Here is a 19712-nt window from a genome sequence, read left to right on the forward strand (position 1 = left end):
GCAGCCGCCCTGAAATGCCATTTACTAATGTACTTTTCCACCCTATAGCAGTGATTCCTCTCCGGGACGTCCGCCCACTGCTGCTGAACCCGAGCCAGGGGCCAAAAGCAAGAAAAAGAAAGAAAAAAAGAAAAAGAAGGAAAAGAAGAAGCGGAAGAGAAAGTGTGATGATGACCATAAATACAGCGACTCCAACTCTGATATCATAGAGGCACAGAAGTGTCCGGTGCAGATTACAGCGAGGTGCGCCAGGTGATGCCTCAGGTGTCCAGTGTTACTGGTCATGGCTGCTTGTCTAATAGAGTTTATGGGGCGGATTCATTTAGCTGTGCGCATTCCCGCGGGCTGGTAGCAGTGGCCGGGGCTGTTCAGCTGCAGCTGCGATATACCCTCAGGCCTGATTCATGTTTGCAAGAAAGCATAAAAACAAGCAACTGGGCAAAACCATGTGCACTGCCGGGGGGCAGATGTAACATGTGCAGAGAGATTTAGATTTGGGTGGGGTGTGTTCACACTGAAATCTAAATTGCAGTGTAAGAATAAAGCAGCCAGTATTTACCCTGCACAGAAACAATATAAATTATTTAAAAGGTCTATTGTCTCAGAGCTGCTGACATTATGGGCCTAATTCCGAGTTGATCGCAGCAGGAATTGTTTTAGCAGTTGGGCAAAACCATGTGCACTGCAGGGGAGGCAGATGTAACATGTGCAGAGAGAGTTAGATTTGGGTGTGGTGTGTTCAATCTGCAATCTAAATTGCAGTGTAATAATAAAGCAGCCAGTATTTACCCTGCACAGAAACAAAATAACCCACCCAAATCTAACTCTCTCTGCACATGTTATATCTGCCCCACCTGCAGTGCACATGGTTTTGCCCACCTGCTAACAAAATTCCTGCTGCGATCAACTTGGAATTACCCCCTATATTGTGTATACTCTGTGTGTAATTGGCCTTGTACTGTGATCTGTTATACAGGTAAATATGGGATAACGCAATAAACCAGCCGTACAAGCAGCATCTGACACTGGGTTCTCAGGAAGGCAATGTAACACCGCCAGCAGGGATCACAGAGTAAATGACACAGTATACATATATAATATCCACGCGCTGTCAGTGTGCGTATTGGGGCCTGTTAGTGATTTGTGTAACTGGTGAGTGTTCATTAGGAAATCCTGTGTATTATAAAGCGCGATGTACCCGCCATAGTCGCGTATTACAGATATTAGAGGTCACGCCAGAGACGCGTGACCTGTGCCTGCTCACGGATCTCCCCTGTGACTTATAACCTCTTCTTTTTTTAATTTTATTTTGTTGCACGGCATTAGAGGTTAGAATTAACACCACAAGTAATGTGGCCTTAATTATTGAGGTTGGGTACACACCTGACCAACCCCCAACTGACGTAGCGATTGGCAAGGTGTATGGATAAACAATCTTGCACTTGCACACTTACCAGTCCCGCTGCTCGATGCATCCGGCAGCAGAGTCAGTGGAATTTGCCCGCCCACTTTGTGATGTCATGTCCAGTGGCTTCTGCTGCCGACCTATCGCATGGTCGGCCATACACATCGCCAGGTGCACAGGTATATCTGCAAGACGCATGGGCGTCGGCTGTGCCACAGGGCCGGCACGGTGTGTCCGTGAATGATGTTGTTACACACAGCCGCCTATGTATTCACAGTATATCATTCACCAGTATAATGAACGATGTATCGCATAGTGTACACCCAGGGAGGGTTTCAGGGAGTAGAGAAATCCAGTGACACTGACTCTCTTGCTGCTGTAGACCCACAAGTCCCAGCATTTCTTGCCAGCCTCATTCCAAAACAGCTGGAGAGTTGTATATTGCCTGAATCGTCTCTAAATCAAGATATTATCACAAACATTAAGAAATTCAGGTTCCATAGGGCTCCACAGGGAGACAATGGGGACCTTCACCACTACCTACACCCTATTGTCTCCCTGTGGACCCTATGGACTTCGAAGAGAGAGAGTTAACAGAGGTAAGTCTAGCGTAACTCTCCTTTTTATTGATTTATTTCATACAAGTTTCTTTATTACGGAGCAGACGGTGACACGATGGAACAGGCACTTGGTTGTATTTGTGTTACCATTGATAGAAGTTCTCACCAGGTCATTATAAAGCGGGCGTATTCTCTTATCTTTGCAGCGGAGGTGTCCCGGTGTCGGACGCTGGCCGGTCCCTCTGGCTGGATGAAGCCCAGGCGGTGGCAGAGGAGACCTTCAGAGTTGATAAGAAAGCTGACCCTGCGAACTGGGAGTACAAGTCTTTATACCGGGGAGACATTGCCAGGTGAGGGTCCTGCAGGGGTACTGACGCTCGCTGTGTACTGGTGCTGTATGTATACAGATGACTGGGAGTACAAGTCTTTATACCGGGGAGACATTGCCAGGTGAGGATCCTGCAGGGGTACTGACGCTCGCTGTGTACTGGTGCTGTATGTATACAGATGACTGGGAGTACAAGTCTTTATACCGGGGAGACATTGCCAGGTGAGGGTCCTGCAGGGGTACTGACGCTCGCTGTGTACTGGTGCTGTATGTATACAGATGACTGGGAGTACAAGTCTTTATACCGGGGAGACATTGCCAGGTGAGGGTGCTGCAGGGGTACTGACGCTCGCTGTGTACTGGTGCTGTATGTATACAGATGACTGGGAGTACAAGTCTTTATACCGGGGAGACATTGCCAGGTGAGGGTCCTGCAGGGGTACTGACGCTCGCTGTGTACTGGTGCTGTATGTATACAGATGACTGGGAGTACAAGTCTTTATACCGGGGAGACATTGCCAGGTGAGGGTGCTGCAGGAGTACTGACGCTCGCTGTGTACTGGTGCTGTATGTATACAGATGACTGGGAGTACAAGTCTTTATACCGGGGAGACATTGCCAGGTGAGGGTGCTGCAGGGGTACTGACGCTCGCTGTGTACTGGTGCTGTATACATACAGATGACTGGGAGTACAAGTCTTTATACCGGGGAGACATTGCCAGGTGAGGGTGCTGCAGGGGTACTGACGCTCGCTGTGTACTGGTGCTGTATGTATACAGATGACTGGGAGTACAAGTCTTTATACCGGGGAGACATTGCCAGGTGAGGGTCCTGCAGGGGTACTGACGCTCGCTGTGTACTGGTGCTGTATGTATACAGATGACTGGGAGTACAAGTCTTTATACCGGGGAGACATTGCCAGGTGAGGGTCCTGCAGGGGTACTGACGCTCGCTGTGTACTGGTGCTGTATGTATACAGATGACTGGGAGTACAAGTCTTTATACCGGGGAGACATTGCCAGGTGAGGATCCTGCAGGGGTACTGACGCTCGCTGTGTACTGGTGCTGTATGTATACAGATGACTGGGAGTACAAGTCTTTATACCGGGGAGACATTGCCAGGTGAGGGTCCTGCAGGGGTACTGACGCTCGCTGTGTACTGGTGCTGTATGTATACAGATGACTGGGAGTACAAGTCTTTATACCGGGGAGACATTGCCAGGTGAGGGTGCTGCAGGGGTACTGACGCTCGCTGTGTACTGGTGCTGTATGTATACAGATGACTAGGAGTACAAGTCTTTATACCGGGGAGACATTGCCAGGTGAGGGTGCTGCAGGGGTACTGACGCTCGCTGTGCACTGGTGCTGTATGTATACAGATGACTGGGAGTACAAGTCTTTATACCGGGGAGACATTGCCAGGTGAGGGTGCTGCAGGGGTACTGACGCTCGCTGTGTACTGGTGCTGTATGTATACAGATGACTGGGAGTACAAGTCTTTATACCGGGGAGACATTGCCAGGTGAGGGTCCTGCAGGGGTACTGACGCTCGCTGTGTACTGGTGCTGTATGTATACAGATGACTGGGAGTACAAGTCTTTATACCGGGGAGACATTGCCAGGTGAGGGTGCTGCAGGGGTACTGACGCTCGCTGTGTACTGGTGCTGTATGTATACAGATGACTGGGAGTACAAGTCTTTATACTGGGGAGACATTGCCAGGTGAGGATCCTGCAGGGGTACTGACGCTCGCTGTGTACTGGTGCTGTATGTATACAGATGACTGGGAGTACAAGTCTTTATACCGGGGAGACATTGCCAGGTGAGGGTGCTGCAGGAGTACTGACGCTCGCTGTGTACTGGTGCTGTATACATACAGATGACTGGGAGTACAAGTCTTTATACCGGGGAGACATTGCCAGGTGAGGGTCCTGCAGGGGTACTGACGCTCGCTGTGTACTGGTGCTGTATGTATACAGATGACTGGGAGTACAAGTCTTTATACCGGGGAGACATTGCCAGGTGAGGGTGCTGCAGGGGTACTGACGCTCGCTGTGTACTAGTGCTGTATGTATACAGATGACTGGGAGTACAAGTCTTTATACCGGGGAGACATTGCCAGGTGAGGGTGCTGCAGGGGTACTGACGCTCGCTGTGTACTGGTGCTGTATGTATACAGATGACTGGGAGTACAAGTCTTTATACCGGGGAGACATTGCCAGGTGAGGGTCCTGCAGGGGTACTGACGCTCGCTGTGTACTGGTGCTGTATGTATACAGATGACTGGGAGTACAAGTCTTTATACCGGGGAGACATTGCCAGGTGAGGGTGCTGCAGGGGTACTGACGCTCGCTGTGTACTGGTGCTGTATGTATACAGATGACTGGGAGTACAAGTCTTTATACCGGGGAGACATTGCCAGGTGAGGATCCTGCAGGGGTACTGACGCTCGCTGTGTTCTGGTGCTGTATGTATACAGATGACTGGGAGTACAAGTCTTTATACCGGGGAGACATTGCCAGGTGAGGGTCCTGCAGGGGTACTGACGTTCGCTGTGTACTGGTGCTGTATGTATACAGATGACTGGGAGTACAAGTCTTTATACCGGGGAGACATTGCCAGGTGAGGGTGCTGCAGGGGTACTGACGCTCGCTGTGTACTGGTGCTGTATGTATACAGATGACTGGGAGTACAAGTCTTTATACCGGGGAGACATTGCCAGGTGAGGATCCTGCAGGGGTACTGACGCTCGCTGTGTACTGGTGCTGTATGTATACAGATGACTGGGAGTACAAGTCTTTATACCGGGCAGACATTGCCAGGTGAGGGTCCTGCAGGGGTACTGACGCTCGCTGTGTACTGGTGCTGTATGTATACAGATGACTGGGAGTACAAGTCTTTATACCGGGGAGACATTGCCAGGTGAGGATCCTGCAGGGGTACTGACGCTCGCTGTGTACTGGTGCTGTATGTATACAGATGACTGGGAGTACAAGTCTTTATACTGGGGAGACATTGCCAGGTGAGGATCCTGCAGGGGTACTGACGCTCGCTGTGTACTGGTGCTGTATGTATACAGATGACTGGGAGTACAAGTCTTTATACCGGGGAGACATTGCCAGGTGAGGGTCCTGCAGAGGTACTGACGCTCGCTGTGTACTGGTGCTGTATGTATACAGATGACTGGGAGTATAAGTCTTTATACCGGGGAGACATTGCCAGGTGAGGATCCTGCAGGGGTACTGACGCTCGCTGTGTACTGGTGCTGTATGTATACAGATGACTGGGAGTACAAGTCTTTATACCGGGGAGACATTGCCAGGTGAGGGTGCTGCAGGGGTACTGACGCTCGCTGTGTACTGGTGCTGTATGTATACAGATGACTGGGAGTACAAGTCTTTATACCGGGGAGACATTGCCAGGTGAGGGTGCTGCAGGGGTACTGACGCTCGCTGTGTACTGGTGCTGTATACATACAGATGACTGGGAGTACAAGTCTTTATACCGGGGAGACATTGCCAGGTGAGGGTGCTGCAGGGGTACTGACGCTCGCTGTGTACTGGTGCTGTATGTATACAGATGACTGGGAGTACAAGTCTTTATACCGGGGAGACATTGCCAGGTGAGGGTCCTGCAGGGGTACTGACGCTCGCTGTGTACTGGTGCTGTATGTATACAGATGACACCTAGAACAATAGAATAATGATATCCAGCACACAGCAGTACCTGTCCGCTAGCGCTATCATGGCAGCTTACAATTAAGGCTAGAAAAGGCCTAGTTGTATGCGGCTCACAAGCCGGGATGTGTGTACATATAACCGCAATGTAATGGTGTGCTGAGCATACTGTATATCATGGGCCTTCAACCTGCGGCGCGCCAGCTGCTGTGGAACTACACATCCCAGCATGCCCTGCCACCATTTTGCTTTTAATGCACGCTAAAACTGAGGCAAGGCATGCTGGGATCTGTAGTTCCACAGCAGCTGGAGGGTCATAGGTTGAAGACCCATGCTGTACTGTATATACTAGGTTAGAGACTTGCAGAATATTGCGGTCCCTTGATGTGGGCTGCAGTCTTCAATGTTTTGCTCAAATTAGTTTCGGATAGTCTCAGCGGAGGGAATTGACCCCTCCCCCTGACCCCTCCACCTGGGGTATTGGGGCAAATTCATTTTGTTTACCAATCGAAGATGGAAGAACGTCAATATCTTTTGACTGTCACGGCTGGAAGAGAAGCCCGGGAAAGATTCTGCAGCCTCGGGTCTGGGAGAGGGGGTGGATGCGGTGTGTGCGGCGGGGGGTAGGGGGGGGGGGAGAGGCTTTTTGCTAGGCGTAAATGCAGCTTATATCATGGTAGCTTTATTAAAGAACAAGCATGAATATCTTGGCCCGGACCCAGTGCCTCATTTATACCAAGCAAGCCTCCTCTAACCCGCAGAAATACTAACAATATAAATTTTCAACAACTTTCCACTTCTCTGCAACAACATCTCTCACCAATCTCTACATTCACCACACCTGACACTGCTGTATCCCACCTGCACCAGTCCCTAGAGAGTGCCCTTGATGAAGTGGCTCCAGCTGCCCATCACACTCCACGTAGGCTTAGATGCCAACCACTCTAAATCAACAAGACACCTACAAAAACTGTCACGTAAGGTAGAACGTCCGTGGCGGAAATCTCAGAATCCAAGTGACTTTCTCACATATAAGACTACCTACCACTCCTATCGTCAGGCCCTGGACACTGCCAAACAAACATATTTCCAATCTCTCATCTCTTATCATGCCACCAACCCCAAACGACTTTTTAATACATTTAAATCACTTCTTTACCCTCCCTCACCTCCCCCACTAGCTACTATCAGTGCACAAGAACTTGCTTCCTACTTCAAGGATAAGATTGATAAAATCCGAGATGAAATGGTATGCTCTAACTCAGCCAGTGACCTGCTCAATTCCCTACCTGAACCCTCTGGAACTTTCTCTTCATTTGTCCCACAAGTGAAGATGAAGTATCAACACTCTTTTCATCCTCCTACTCCACTCTACCTCTCCTCTTGATCCTATACCCTCACAGGTCAGCAAAACTTTGTCTCCTGTGCTTATCCCAACCTTAACTAAAATCTGTAATCTCTCTCTCTCTACTGGTATCTTTCCCTCTCTGTTTAAACATGCAGTGATTACTCCCATTCTGAAAAAACACAACTCTGACCCAAACACACTCTCTAACTACCGTCCCATTTCTCAGCTACCCAGTCCCTCCAAGCTACTTGAGAGACTTGCCTACACTCTCCTTACACACTTTCTTAACTCCCACAACTTACTGGACCCACTTCAGTCAGGCTTTCGTGCCCAACACTCCACGGAGATGGCACTGACCAAAGTAGTGAATGATCTGGTCACTGCTAGATCAAAAGGCCATTACTCACTACTTATTCTTCTAGATCTCTCTGCTGCTTTTGACACTGTTGACCACTCTCTTCTCATACAAACACTAGAGTCCCTAGGTCTTCAGGACACAGCCCTTACTTGGTTCTCATCCTACCTATCTAATCGCTCTTTCAGTGTTCGCTTCTCTGATTCTACCTCCTCTTCTCTACCTCTATCAGTTGGAGTACCGCAAGGCTCAGTCTTAGGTCCTCTGCTTTTCTCAATCTATACCACATCGGATTTCAGTATCATTTGTACGCTGATGATACTCAAATCTACCTATCCTCCCCAGATTTATCACCATCTGTATTGGCTTGTGTCACTGGATGCCTGTCTGCCATTTCATCTTGGATGACATCTCGCCACCTCAAACTCAACATTTCCAAAACAGTATTAATTATTTTCCCACCAGCTAAGAGTAGTTACCAACCTGATATTGCCATAACTGTTGACAATGCAACTATCCACCCTACCCCACAAGCTCGTTGCCTAGGTGTCATCCTTGACTCTGAACTGTCGTTTGTTCCACACATTCAATCTGTCTCTAAATCATGTTACATGCACCTTAAAAACATATCCATAATACGCCCTTATCTTACACAAGACACTGCAAAAACTCTGATCCATGCTCTCATCATCTCCCGCATTGATTATTGTAATAGTCTCCTTACTGGTCTTCCCAAACATAGGCTCTCACCACTACAATCCATTTTAAATGCAGCTGCGAAGCTAATCTTTTTCGCCAGACGTTCTTCGTCTGCTGATCCGCTCTGTCAGTCCCTCCATTGGTTACCGGTATTCTACCGTGTAAAATATAAAATACTTTTACTTACATACAAGGCTATTACCCAAACTGCACCATCATACATCTCCTCACTCATCTCAAAATATCTCCCTACCCGACCTCTCCGCTCTGCACAAGATCTGCGTCTCTCATCCACATGTATTACCTGTTCCCACTCAAAATTACAGTGTCACAACTGAGGGTTTAGGATGACAGGAGGAAGCCTCAGTTGTAGGGGCTGAAATGAAATTAAACTTGGGAGGTTTAATCAGACCCAAGGACATGTAAGTGTAGAAGGATTACCCGAAGGTGTGACCATGACAACCAGGTTAAAAGTCAATAAAAGCTTTATTAACAGACTCCGTGTTGAAACAACAGTATTCACAGTTGATAAAAGCAGTGGCAAATAATACAGTTCCTGGATCACTATAACCATGGAAGGTATCACAGAGCACTGGTAGGTTGAGGAACAGATGTTAAAGTCCTTTGATGGAATAACCTTACCAGGCCTGGCTGTAGTAGTGAAGATAGCAGAGGAACACGCCAGTGGAAGTATTAGATGAAGTTGGTAACTTGAACAGACTGTTGTAGATACTGGATGGAACCAGCCAGGTGGTAGAGCACGGAGTGGATGCTGAATGGAATCAGCCAGGTGATGAAGACACGGAGTGGATGCTGGATGGAACCAGCCAGGTGATGAAGACACGGAGTGGAGAGTGGATGCTGGATGGAACCAGCCAGGTGATGAAGACACGGAGTGGATGCTGGATGGAACCAGTCGGGTGATGAAGATACGGAGTGGATGCTGTAAGATGCTAGGGAGCGTGGAAACAGAAGAGTTGAAAAGAGGTTACCGTTGGTTATGGATACTGCTGATAAGTAGGGATCCGCTGGAACAACACCGGCACTCTAAGGGAACTGGATACTGCTGGAAGCTGACCGCTGGAAGCAGATGGGTTAATAGCTGGAAGCTGGAATAGCCACGGAGGACTGCAGAGTCAGGCTGCACCGCAGGATGGAAGGCAGGTGCGGGTCTCTTAGTGGATGCTGGAGACGGGAGCTGGAACCTGGAGAAACAACCACAGGAGATAGAGACTGGAACTAGGTTTGACATTCAAAGCACTGACCATTTCCTGGTTCAGGCACAGGATACTTATACCTGCTGCAGGGCAGGCATTGGCTGGCCAATCATGCAGATTCACAGTGCAGCGGATTGGTGGAGATTGAACATGTGACTGGAACAAACATGGCTGCGCCCATGTTAGTACTGGAGGGAAAGTTGGTTTGGAAAACCATGTGGAAACATAGCAGCAATGGCGGCGCCGGCCGCGGAGGACAGGAGACGCCAAACTGACAACTGCACACTGAGACACATGGATGACAGCGGAGGCCGCGGCAGGCATGGGGCACCACTCTGACAACCTGCAAACTGGAACACAGGAGCGGCGGCGGAGGCCGCGGAGGACAGGAGACGCCACACTAGATTCAAACATGGCGCCGCTGTGACAGCGTCCCAGAGTGACAGGAGGGACATGCAGAGTGTGGACATCAGCAACACAGATGAGATCCGGCCCTGGAACGCTGAGCCAGCTTCAGGAGGCATCTAAAAGGCAAGTAATGGCGTCAAGATACCCGGATCGTGACATACAGGACTTTACCCGGGCTTCACCCACTCTGTGGAATGCCCTCCCACGCACAATAAGACTCTCCACTAGTCTCCAAACCTTTAAACGTTCCCTGAAAACTCATCTCTTCAGACAAGCCTACCAAATTCCTGACCCACACACATAACCTTCAATGCTTCCCTATCCAGTTACATTCCCTCTGTACAGTCTCCATAACCTCACATTTTGTCTTCCAACATTGCTGGATGATCATATCATACAACCCACTAAGAACCTAGCAATCTGGGGAAACATTATGTAACAGGTAGCATCTATCCTTGTGTATCAATGCCTATTTCCCTCTAGATTGTAAGCTTGCGAGCAGGGCCTTCCTACCTCTGTCTGTCTTTGCCCAGTTTTGTTCTATAACTGTTGTTCTAATTGTAAAGCGCAACGGAATATGCTGCGCTATATAAGAAACTGCTAATAAATAATAAATAAATAAAATTTATACCTTCCTGCAAATTTGATTAAAATTGGGCAGAGCTACAACACAGTCGGGAATTACGTTTGTTTTCCGCTAATCTGCCTCACAGGCGGTGACCGCTGCGCTCTTTAATCTTCCTCTCACCATCAGCAGATCGCACGTAAACGTGATAAACCTCCGCTCATATTATTAGATTTATGATGCCAGCAGCTGGGCTTTGATCATCACAGGCTGTAATTAAGTCACCGACCTCCTTTGATTGATTTCATTATGACTCTCCTGCTTTCTGTCTCGGTTTCTGTGCTATTAGATTGGCCGTTTCTTAAAGGGGCACAGAATCTGTAATAGCAGCAGATCAGACATTGCCCTGTTCTTGTATAGTCCACCAATGTCATGTGTTTTCTTCCCTAATGTCATGTATCATGTGTTTTATGTGTTTTCTTCCCTCATGTCCTTTGCTTTCTTCCCTAATGTCATGTATCATGTGCTTTCTACTCTCATGTCCTGTGCTTTCTTCTCTCATGTCCTGTGCTTTCTTCCCTCATGTCCTGTGCTTTCTTTCCTCATGTCCTGTGCTTTCCCTCCTCCTCATGTCCTGTGCTTTCTTTCTTCCTCATGTCCTGTGCTTTCTTTCTTCCTCATGTCCTGTGCTTTCTTTCCTCCTCATGTCCTGTGCTTTCTTTCCTCCTCATGTCCTGTGCTTTCTTTCCTCCTCATGTCCTGTGCTTTCTTTCCTCCTCATGTCCTGTGCTTTCTTTCCTCCTCATGTCCTGTGCTTTCTTTCCTCCTCATGTCCTGTGCTTTCTTTCCTCCTCATGTCCTGTGCTTTCTTTCCTCCTCATGTCCTGTGCTTTCTTTCCTCCTCATGTCCTGTGCTTTCTTTCCTCCTCATGTCCTGTGCTTTCTTTCCTCCTCATGTCCTGTGCTTTCTTCCCTCATGTCCTGTGCTTTCTTTCCTCCTCATGTCCTGTGCTTTCTTTCCTCCTCATGTCCTGTGCTTTCTTCTCTCATGTCCTGTGCTTTCTTCCCTCATGTCATGTATCATGTGTTTTCTTCCCTCATGTCCTGGGCTTTCTTCCCTCATGTCCTGGGCTTTCTTCCCTCATGTCCTGGGCTTTCTTCCCTAATGTCATGTATCATGTGCTTTCTTCCCTCACGTCCTGGGCTTTCTTCCCTCACGTCCTGGGCTTTCTTCCCTCACGTCCTGGGCTTTCTTCCCTCATGTCTAGTGCTTTCTTCCCTCATGTCTAGTGCTTTCTTCCCTCATGTCTAGTGCTTTCTTCCCTCATGTCCTGTGCTTTCTTCCCTCATGTCATGTATCATGTGTTTTCTTCCCTCATGTCCTGGGCTTTCTTCCCTCATGTCCTGTGCTTTCTTCCCTCATGTCCTGGGCTTTCTTCCCTCATGTCCTGGGCTTTCTTCCCTCATGTCCTGGGCTTTCTTCCCTCATGTCCTGGGCTTTCTTCCCTCATGTCCTGGGCTTTCTTCCCTAATGTCATGTATCATGTGCTTTCTTCCCTCACGTACTGGGCTTTCTTCCCTCACGTCCTGGGCTTTCTTCCCTCACGTCCTGGGCTTTCTTCCCTCATGTCTAGTGCTTTCTTCCCTCATGTCCTGTGCTTTCTTTCCTCTTCATGTCCTGTGCTTTCTTCTCTCATGTCCTGTGCTTTCTTCCCTCATGTCCTGTGCTTTCTTCCCTCATGTCCTGTGCTTTCTTCCCTCATGTCCTGTGCTTTCTTCCCTCATGTCCTGTATCATGGGCTTTCTTCCCTCATGTCCTGGGCTTTCTTCCCTCATGTCCTGGGCTTTCTTCCCTCATGTCCTGGGCTTTCTTCCCTCATGTCCTGGGCTTTCTTCCCTCATGTCCTGGGCTTTCTTCCCTCATGTCATGTATCATGTGCTTTCTTCCCTCACGTCCTGGGCTTTCTTCCCTCACGTCTAGTGCTTTCTTCCCTCATGTCTAGTGCTTTCTTTCCTCTTCATGTCCTGTGCTTTCTTCTCTCATGTCCTGTGCTTTCTTCCCTCATGTCCTGTGCTTTCTTCCCTCATGTCCTGTGCTTTCTTCCCTCATGTCCTGTGCTTTCTTCCCTCATGTCCTGTATCATGTGTTTTCTTCCCTCATGTCCTGGGCTTTCTTCCCTCATGTCCTGGGCTTTCTTCCCTCATGTCCTGGGCTTTCTTCCCTCATGTCATGTATCATGTGCTTTCTTCCCTCACGTCCTGGGCTTTCTTCCCTCACGTCCTGGGCTTTCTTCCCTCACGTCCTGGGCTTTCTTCCCTCATGTCTAGTGCTTTCTTCCCTCATGTCTAGTGCTTTCTTCCCTCATGTCCTGTGCTTTCTTCCCTCATGTCCTGTGATTTCTTCCCTCATGTCCTGTGCTTTCTTCCCTCATGTCCTGTGCTTTCTTTCCTCCTCATGTCCTGTGCTTTCTTCTCTCATGTCCTGTGCTTTCTTCCCTCATGTCCTGTGCTTTCTTCCCTCATGTCATGTATCATGTGTTTTCTTCCCTCATGTCCTGGGCTTTCTTCCCTCATGTCCTGGGCTTTCTTCCCTCATGTCCTGGGCTTTCTTCCCTAATGTCATGTATCATGTGCTTTCTTCCCTCACGTCCTGGGCTTTCTTCCCTCACGTCTAGTGCTTTCTTCCCTCACGTCTAGTGCTTTCTTCCCTCACGTCTAGTGCTTTCTTCCCTCATGTCTAGTGCTTTCTTCCCTCATGTCTAGTGCTTTCTTCCCTCATGTCATGTATCATGTGTTTTCTTCCCTCATGTCCTGGGCTTTCTTCCCTCATGTCCTGTGCTTTCTTCCCTCATGTCCTGTGCTTTCTTCCCTCATGTCCTGTGCTTTCTTCCCTCATGTCCTGTATCATGGGCTTTCTTCCCTCATGTCCTGGGCTTTCTTCCCTCATGTCCTGGGCTTTCTTCCCTCATGTCCTGGGCTTTCTTCCCTCATGTCCTGTGCTTTCTTTCCTCATGTCCTGTGCTTTCCCTCCTCCTCATGTCCTGTGCTTTCTTTCTTCCTCATGTCCTGTGCTTTCTTTCTTCCTCATGTCCTGTGCTTTCTTTCCTCCTCATGTCCTGTGCTTTCTTTCCTCCTCATGTCCTGTGCTTTCTTTCCTCCTCATGTCCTGTGCTTTCTTTCCTCCTCATGTCCTGTGCTTTCTTTCCTCCTCATGTCCTGTGCTTTCTTTCCTCCTCATGTCCTGTGCTTTCTTTCCTCCTCATGTCCTGTGCTTTCTTTCCTCCTCATGTCCTGTGCTTTCTTTCCTCCTCATGTCCTGTGCTTTCTTTCCTCCTCATGTCCTGTGCTTTCTTCCCTCATGTCCTGTGCTTTCTTCCCTCATGTCCTGTGCTTTCTTTCCTCCTCATGTCCTGTGCTTTCTTTCCTCCTCATGTCCTGTGCTTTCTTCTCTCATGTCCTGTGCTTTCTTCCCTCATGTCATGTATCATGTGTTTTCTTCCCTCATGTCCTGGGCTTTCTTCCCTCATGTCCTGGGCTTTCTTCCCTCATGTCCTGGGCTTTCTTCCCTAATGTCATGTATCATGTGCTTTCTTCCCTCACGTCCTGGGCTTTCCTCCCTCACGTCCTGGGCTTTCTTCCCTCACGTCCTGGGCTTTCTTCCCTCATGTCTAGTGCTTTCTTCCCTCATGTCTAGTGCTTTCTTCCCTCATGTCTAGTGCTTTCTTCCCTCATGTCTAGTGCTTTCTTCCCTCATGTCCTGTGCTTTCTTCCCTCATGTCATGTATCATGTGTTTTCTTCCCTCATGTCCTGGGCTTTCTTCCCTCATGTCCTGTGCTTTCTTCCCTCATGTCCTGGGCTTTCTTCCCTCATGTCCTGGGCTTTCTTCCCTCATGTCCTGTGCTTTCTTCCCTCATGTCCTGGGCTTTCTTCCCTCATGTCCTGGGCTTTCTTCCCTCATGTCCTGGGCTTTCTTCCCTCATGTCCTGGGCTTTCTTCCCTCATGTCCTGGGCTTTCTTCCCTAATGTCATGTATCATGTGCTTTCTTCCCTCACGTACTGGGCTTTCTTCCCTCACGTCCTGGGCTTTCTTCCCTCACGTCCTGGGCTTTCTTCCCTCATGTCTAGTGCTTTCTTCCCTCATGTCCTGTGCTTTCTTTCCTCTTCATGTCCTGTGCTTTCTTCTCTCATGTCCTGTGCTTTCTTCCCTCATGTCCTGTGCTTTCTTCCCTCATGTCCTGGGCTTTCTTCCCTCATGTCCTGGGCTTTCTTCCCTCATGTCCTGGGCTTTCTTCCCTCATGTCATGTATCATGTGCTTTCTTCCCTCACGTCCTGGGCTTTCTTCCCTCACGTCTAGTGCTTTCTTCCCTCATGTCTAGTGCTTTCTTTCCTCTTCATGTCCTGTGCTTTCTTCTCTCATGTCCTGTGCTTTCTTCCCTCATGTCCTGTGCTTTCTTCCCTCATGTCCTGTGCTTTCTTCCCTCATGTCCTGTGCTTTCTTCCCTCATGTCCTGTATCATGTGTTTTCTTCCCTCATGTCCTGGGCTTTCTTCCCTCATGTCCTGGGCTTTCTTCCCTCATGTCCTGGGCTTTCTTCCCTCATGTCATGTATCATGTGCTTTCTTCCCTCACGTCCTGGGCTTTCTTCCCTCACGTCCTGGGCTTTCTTCCCTCACGTCCTGGGCTTTCTTCCCTCATGTCTAGTGCTTTCTTCCCTCATGTCTAGTGCTTTCTTCCCTCATGTCCTGTGCTTTCTTCCCTCATGTCCTGTGATTTCTTCCCTCATGTCCTGTGCTTTCTTCCCTCATGTCCTGTGCTTTCTTTCCTCCTCATGTCCTGTGCTTTCTTCTCTCATGTCCTGTGCTTTCTTCCCTCATGTCCTGTGCTTTCTTCCCTCATGTCATGTATCATGTGTTTTCTTCCCTCATGTCCTGGGCTTTCTTCCCTCATGTCCTGGGCTTTCTTCCCTCATGTCCTGGGCTTTCTTCCCTAATGTCATGTATCATGTGCTTTCTTCCCTCACGTCCTGGGCTTTCTTCCCTCACGTCTAGTGCTTTCTTCCCTCACGTCTAGTGCTTTCTTCCCTCACGTCTAGTGCTTTCTTCCCTCACGTCTAGTGCTTTCTTCCCTCATGTCTAGTGCTTTCTTCCCTCATGTCTAGTGCTTTCTTCCCTCATGTCATGTATCATGTGTTTTCTTCCCTCATGTCCTGGGCTTTCTTCCCTCATGTCCTGTGCTTTCTTCCCTCATGTCCTGTGCTTTCTTCCCTCATGTCCTGTGCTTTCTTCCCTCATGTCCTGTATCATGGGCTTTCTTCCCTCATGTCCTGGGCTTTCTTCCCTCATGTCCTGGGCTTTCTTCCCTCATGTCCTGGGCTTTCTTCCCTCATGTCCTGGGCTTTCTTCCCTCATGTCCTGGGCTTTCTTCCCTCATGTCCTGGGCTTTCTTCCCTCATGTCATGTATCATGTGCTTTCTTCCCTCACGTCCTGTGCTTTCTTCCCTCATGTCTAGTGCTTTCTTTCCTCTTCATGTACTGTGCTTTCTTCCCTCATGTCCTGTGCTTTCTTCCCTCATGTCCTGTGCTTTCTTCCCTCATGTCCTGTGCTTTCTTCCCTCATGGCCTGTATCATGTGTTTTCTTCCCTCATGTCCTGGGCTTTCTTCCCTCATGTCCTGGGCTTTCTTCCCTCATGTCCTGGGCTTTCTTCCCTCATGTCCTGGGCTTTCTTCCCTCATGTCATGTATCATGTGCTTTCTTCCCTCACGTCCTGGGCTTTCTTCCCTCACGTCCTGGGCTTTCTTCCCTCATGTCTAGTGCTTTCTTCCCTCATGTCTAGTGCTTTCTTCCCTCATGTCTAGTGCTTTCTTCCCTCATGTCCTGTGCTTTCTTCCCTCATGTCCTGTGATTTCTTCCCTCATGTCCTGTGCTTTCTTCCCTCATGTCCTGTGCTTTCTTTCCTCCTCATGTCCTGTGCTTTCTTCTCTCATGTCCTGTGCTTTCTTCCCTCATGTCCTGTGCTTTCTTCCCTCATGTCATGTATCATGTGTTTTCTTCCCTCATGTCCTGGGCTTTCTTCCCTCATGTCCTGGGCTTTCTTCCCTCATGTCCTGGGCTTTCTTCCCTAATGTCATGTATCATGTGCTTTCTTCCCTCACGTCCTGGGCTTTCTTCCCTCACGTCTAGTGCTTTCTTCCCTCACGTCTAGTGCTTTCTTCCCTCACGTCTAGTGCTTTCTTCCCTCATGTCTAGTGCTTTCTTCCCTCATGTCTAGTGCTTTCTTCCCTCATGTCATGTATCATGTGTTTTCTTCCCTCATGTCCTGGGCTTTCTTCCCTCATGTCCTGTGCTTTCTTCCCTCATGTCCTGTGCTTTCTTCCCTCATGTCCTGTGCTTTCTTCCCTCATGTCCTGTATCATGGGCTTTCTTCCCTCATGTCCTGGGCTTTCTTCCCTCATGTCCTGGGCTTTCTTCCCTCATGTCCTGGGCTTTCTTCCCTCATGTCCTGGGCTTTCTTCCCTCATGTCCTGGGCTTTCTTCCCTCATGTCCTGGGCTTTCTTCCCTCATGTCCTGGGCTTTCTTCCCTCATGTCCTGGGCTTTCTTCCCTCATGTCCTGGGCTTTCTTCCCTCATGTCATGTATCATGTGCTTTCTTCCCTCACGTCCTGTGCTTTCTTCCCTCATGTCTAGTGCTTTCTTTCCTCTTCATGTCCTGTGCTTTCTTCCCTCATGTCCTGTGCTTTCTTCCCTCATGTCCTGTGCTTTCTTCCCTCATGTCCTGTGCTTTCTTCCCTCATGTCCTGTGCTTTCTTCCCTCATGTCCTGTATCATGTGTTTTCTTCCCTCATGTCCTGGGCTTTCTTCCCTCATGTCCTGGGCTTTCTTCCCTCATGTCCTGGGCTTTCTTCCCTCATGTCATGTATCATGTGCTTTCTTCCCTCACGTCCTGGGCTTTCTTCCCTCACGTCCTGGGCTTTCTTCCCTCACGTCCTGGGCTTTCTTCCCTCATGTCTAGTGCTTTCTTCCCTCATGTCTAGTGCTTTCTTCCCTCATGTCCTGTGCTTTCTTCCCTCATGTCCTGTGATTTCTTCCCTCATGTCCTGTGCTTTCTTCCCTCATGTCCTGTGCTTTCTTTCCTCCTCATGTCCTGTGCTTTCTTCTCTCATGTCCTGTGCTTTCTTCCCTCATGTCCTGTGCTTTCTTCCCTCATGTCATGTATCATGTGTTTTCTTCCCTCATGTCCTGGGCTTTCTTCCCTCATGTCCTGGGCTTTCTTCCCTCATGTCCTGGGCTTTCTTCCCTAATGTCATGTATCATGTGCTTTCTTCCCTCACGTCCTGGGCTTTCTTCCCTCACGTCTAGTGCTTTCTTCCCTCACGTCTAGTGCTTTCTTCCCTCATGTCTAGTGCTTTCTTCCCTCATGTCTAGTGCTTTCTTCCCTCATGTCATGTATCATGTGTTTTCTTCCCTCATGTCCTGGGCTTTCTTCCCTCATGTCCTGGGCTTTCTTCCCTCATGTCCTGTGCTTTCTTCCCTCATGTACTGTGCTTTCTTCCCTAATGTCATGTATCATGGGCTTTCTTCCCTCACGTCCTGGGCTTTCTTCCCTCACGTCCTGGGCGTTCTTCCCTCACGTCCTGGGCGTTCTTCCCTCACGTCCTGGGCATTCTTCCCTCACGTCCTGGGCGTTCTTCCCTCACGTCCTGGGCGTTCTTCCCTCACGTCCTGGGCGTTCTTCCCTCACGTCCTGGGCGTTCTTCCCTCACGTCCTGGGCGTTCTTCCCTCGTGTCCTGGGTTTTTATGTTGCAGGTGAGTGTTTAGCAGAATATAAATAATAATGGAAACTATAGTGTAACATATACTGGGCAGCAATTAGCGATGGATCTCTGCAGTCTTCTCCAGTGCTATGAGTCTCCTTTAGTGATACTTTGGTGTGTAAGGAAATAACTCCTCTCTGTGGCACATATAAGAACGCTTAATGCAGCATATTCAGACCTGACCAGCTATGAGCGTTTTACCTTCCCTCCAAAGTAGATAACATAATAAAGCTTTGGGAGCCAGGTCTGGCCAATTAATGCTCTCCTTATGCATCCTGTACACAGATATAGGCGGAGAGGGCATTCCTGTCTGGGTATAGACCAGAAGAAGCAGCAGATCATCTGGGAGGACATGCATGGCAAGAAGCCGCCTCCAAAGAGAACTGAGCGTTATTACAGCAAGAATGCTCTGCGGGGGCTACGGAGCAAGGCGGACCCAGTGTCCTGCACCAAGGACAGTGCGGAGCCTGGCGCAGCTAGCTTTATTCCAGTGAAGGATGCAGATGTCTCCTGTGCCGTGCCCACCAGCTGGGTAAATCCTCTGGGAGTCTATGATGCCGGTACCACCATGTGGCTACAAGGGAGAGGCGGCCCGGAGAACAAGCTCCCGGTTATTGCGCCCAGAGACACTGAGGTGCTGGGGAAGGTGGAGGACTATAACCGGAGGATACGAGAAAATCCAGCAGACATCACAACATGGATGGAGTTCGTCTCTTTTCAGGTGCCGTAGTAACTCGTCCTCCACTTTTCATGTATTGTGCTTTTGTGTTTTGGGGCTGGGTGTTTTCTGCGGAGCCCAGTGCAGCAGCCTATCCGCTTGATAGATAGATAGTGTCTAGTTAGACAGTCAATAGATAGACACCATATATTAGACAGACATTAGGTCGACAGGGTCAAAAGGTCGACAGGTCAAAAGGTCGACATGAAAATGGTCGACATGAAAAAGATAGACAAATGTTTTTTTTTTATGTAACATGTTTTTGGACTATTTCATACTTTCTCTATCCATGTCGGCATAGAGTTGGTTATAAACCTTGTGTCGAGCATATGCCTTTCTACAATTGGGGGTCCCAGATGACAAAACTATCCACACAAACCACAAAAATGCAAAAACATGGTGTCTACCTTTTTCATGTCGACCATTTTCATGTCGACCTTTTGACCTGTCGACCGTTTGACCTGTCGACCTTTTGACCTGTCGACCGTTTTCATGTCGACCTTTTGACCCGGTCGACCTAATGTCTGTCTAACATATGGTGTCTATCTATTGACTGTCTAACTAGACACTATCTATCGTTCATACCGGAACCGTGCAGCAGGTCTTCTCCAGCCTC

At 48.9% G+C, this 19712-nt stretch overlaps 1 protein-coding gene across 5 annotated transcripts in view; it reads left to right on the top strand.

The window, feature by feature from the left end:
* NRDE2 (NRDE-2, necessary for RNA interference, domain containing) overlaps nt 1-19712 on the top strand; it is a 96841-nt gene that overhangs the window by 23120 nt on the left and 54009 nt on the right. For 3 of the 5 annotated variants that reach the window (XM_063948607.1, XM_063948603.1, XM_063948606.1), the window contains 3 exons: nt 49-252; nt 2172-2315; nt 18664-19099. In XM_063948607.1, coding sequence (XP_063804677.1) covers nt 49-252; nt 2172-2315; nt 18664-19099 — 784 coding nt within the window. The remainder of the gene's footprint in view (nt 1-48; nt 253-2171; nt 2316-18663; nt 19100-19712) is intronic. The other 2 variants (XM_063948604.1, XM_063948605.1) reach the window with 2 other exon arrangements.

This window comes from Pseudophryne corroboree, chromosome 12 (genome assembly GCF_028390025.1).
Source record: "Pseudophryne corroboree isolate aPseCor3 chromosome 12, aPseCor3.hap2, whole genome shotgun sequence".
NCBI classification, from domain to species: Eukaryota; Metazoa; Chordata; class Amphibia; order Anura; family Myobatrachidae; genus Pseudophryne; species Pseudophryne corroboree.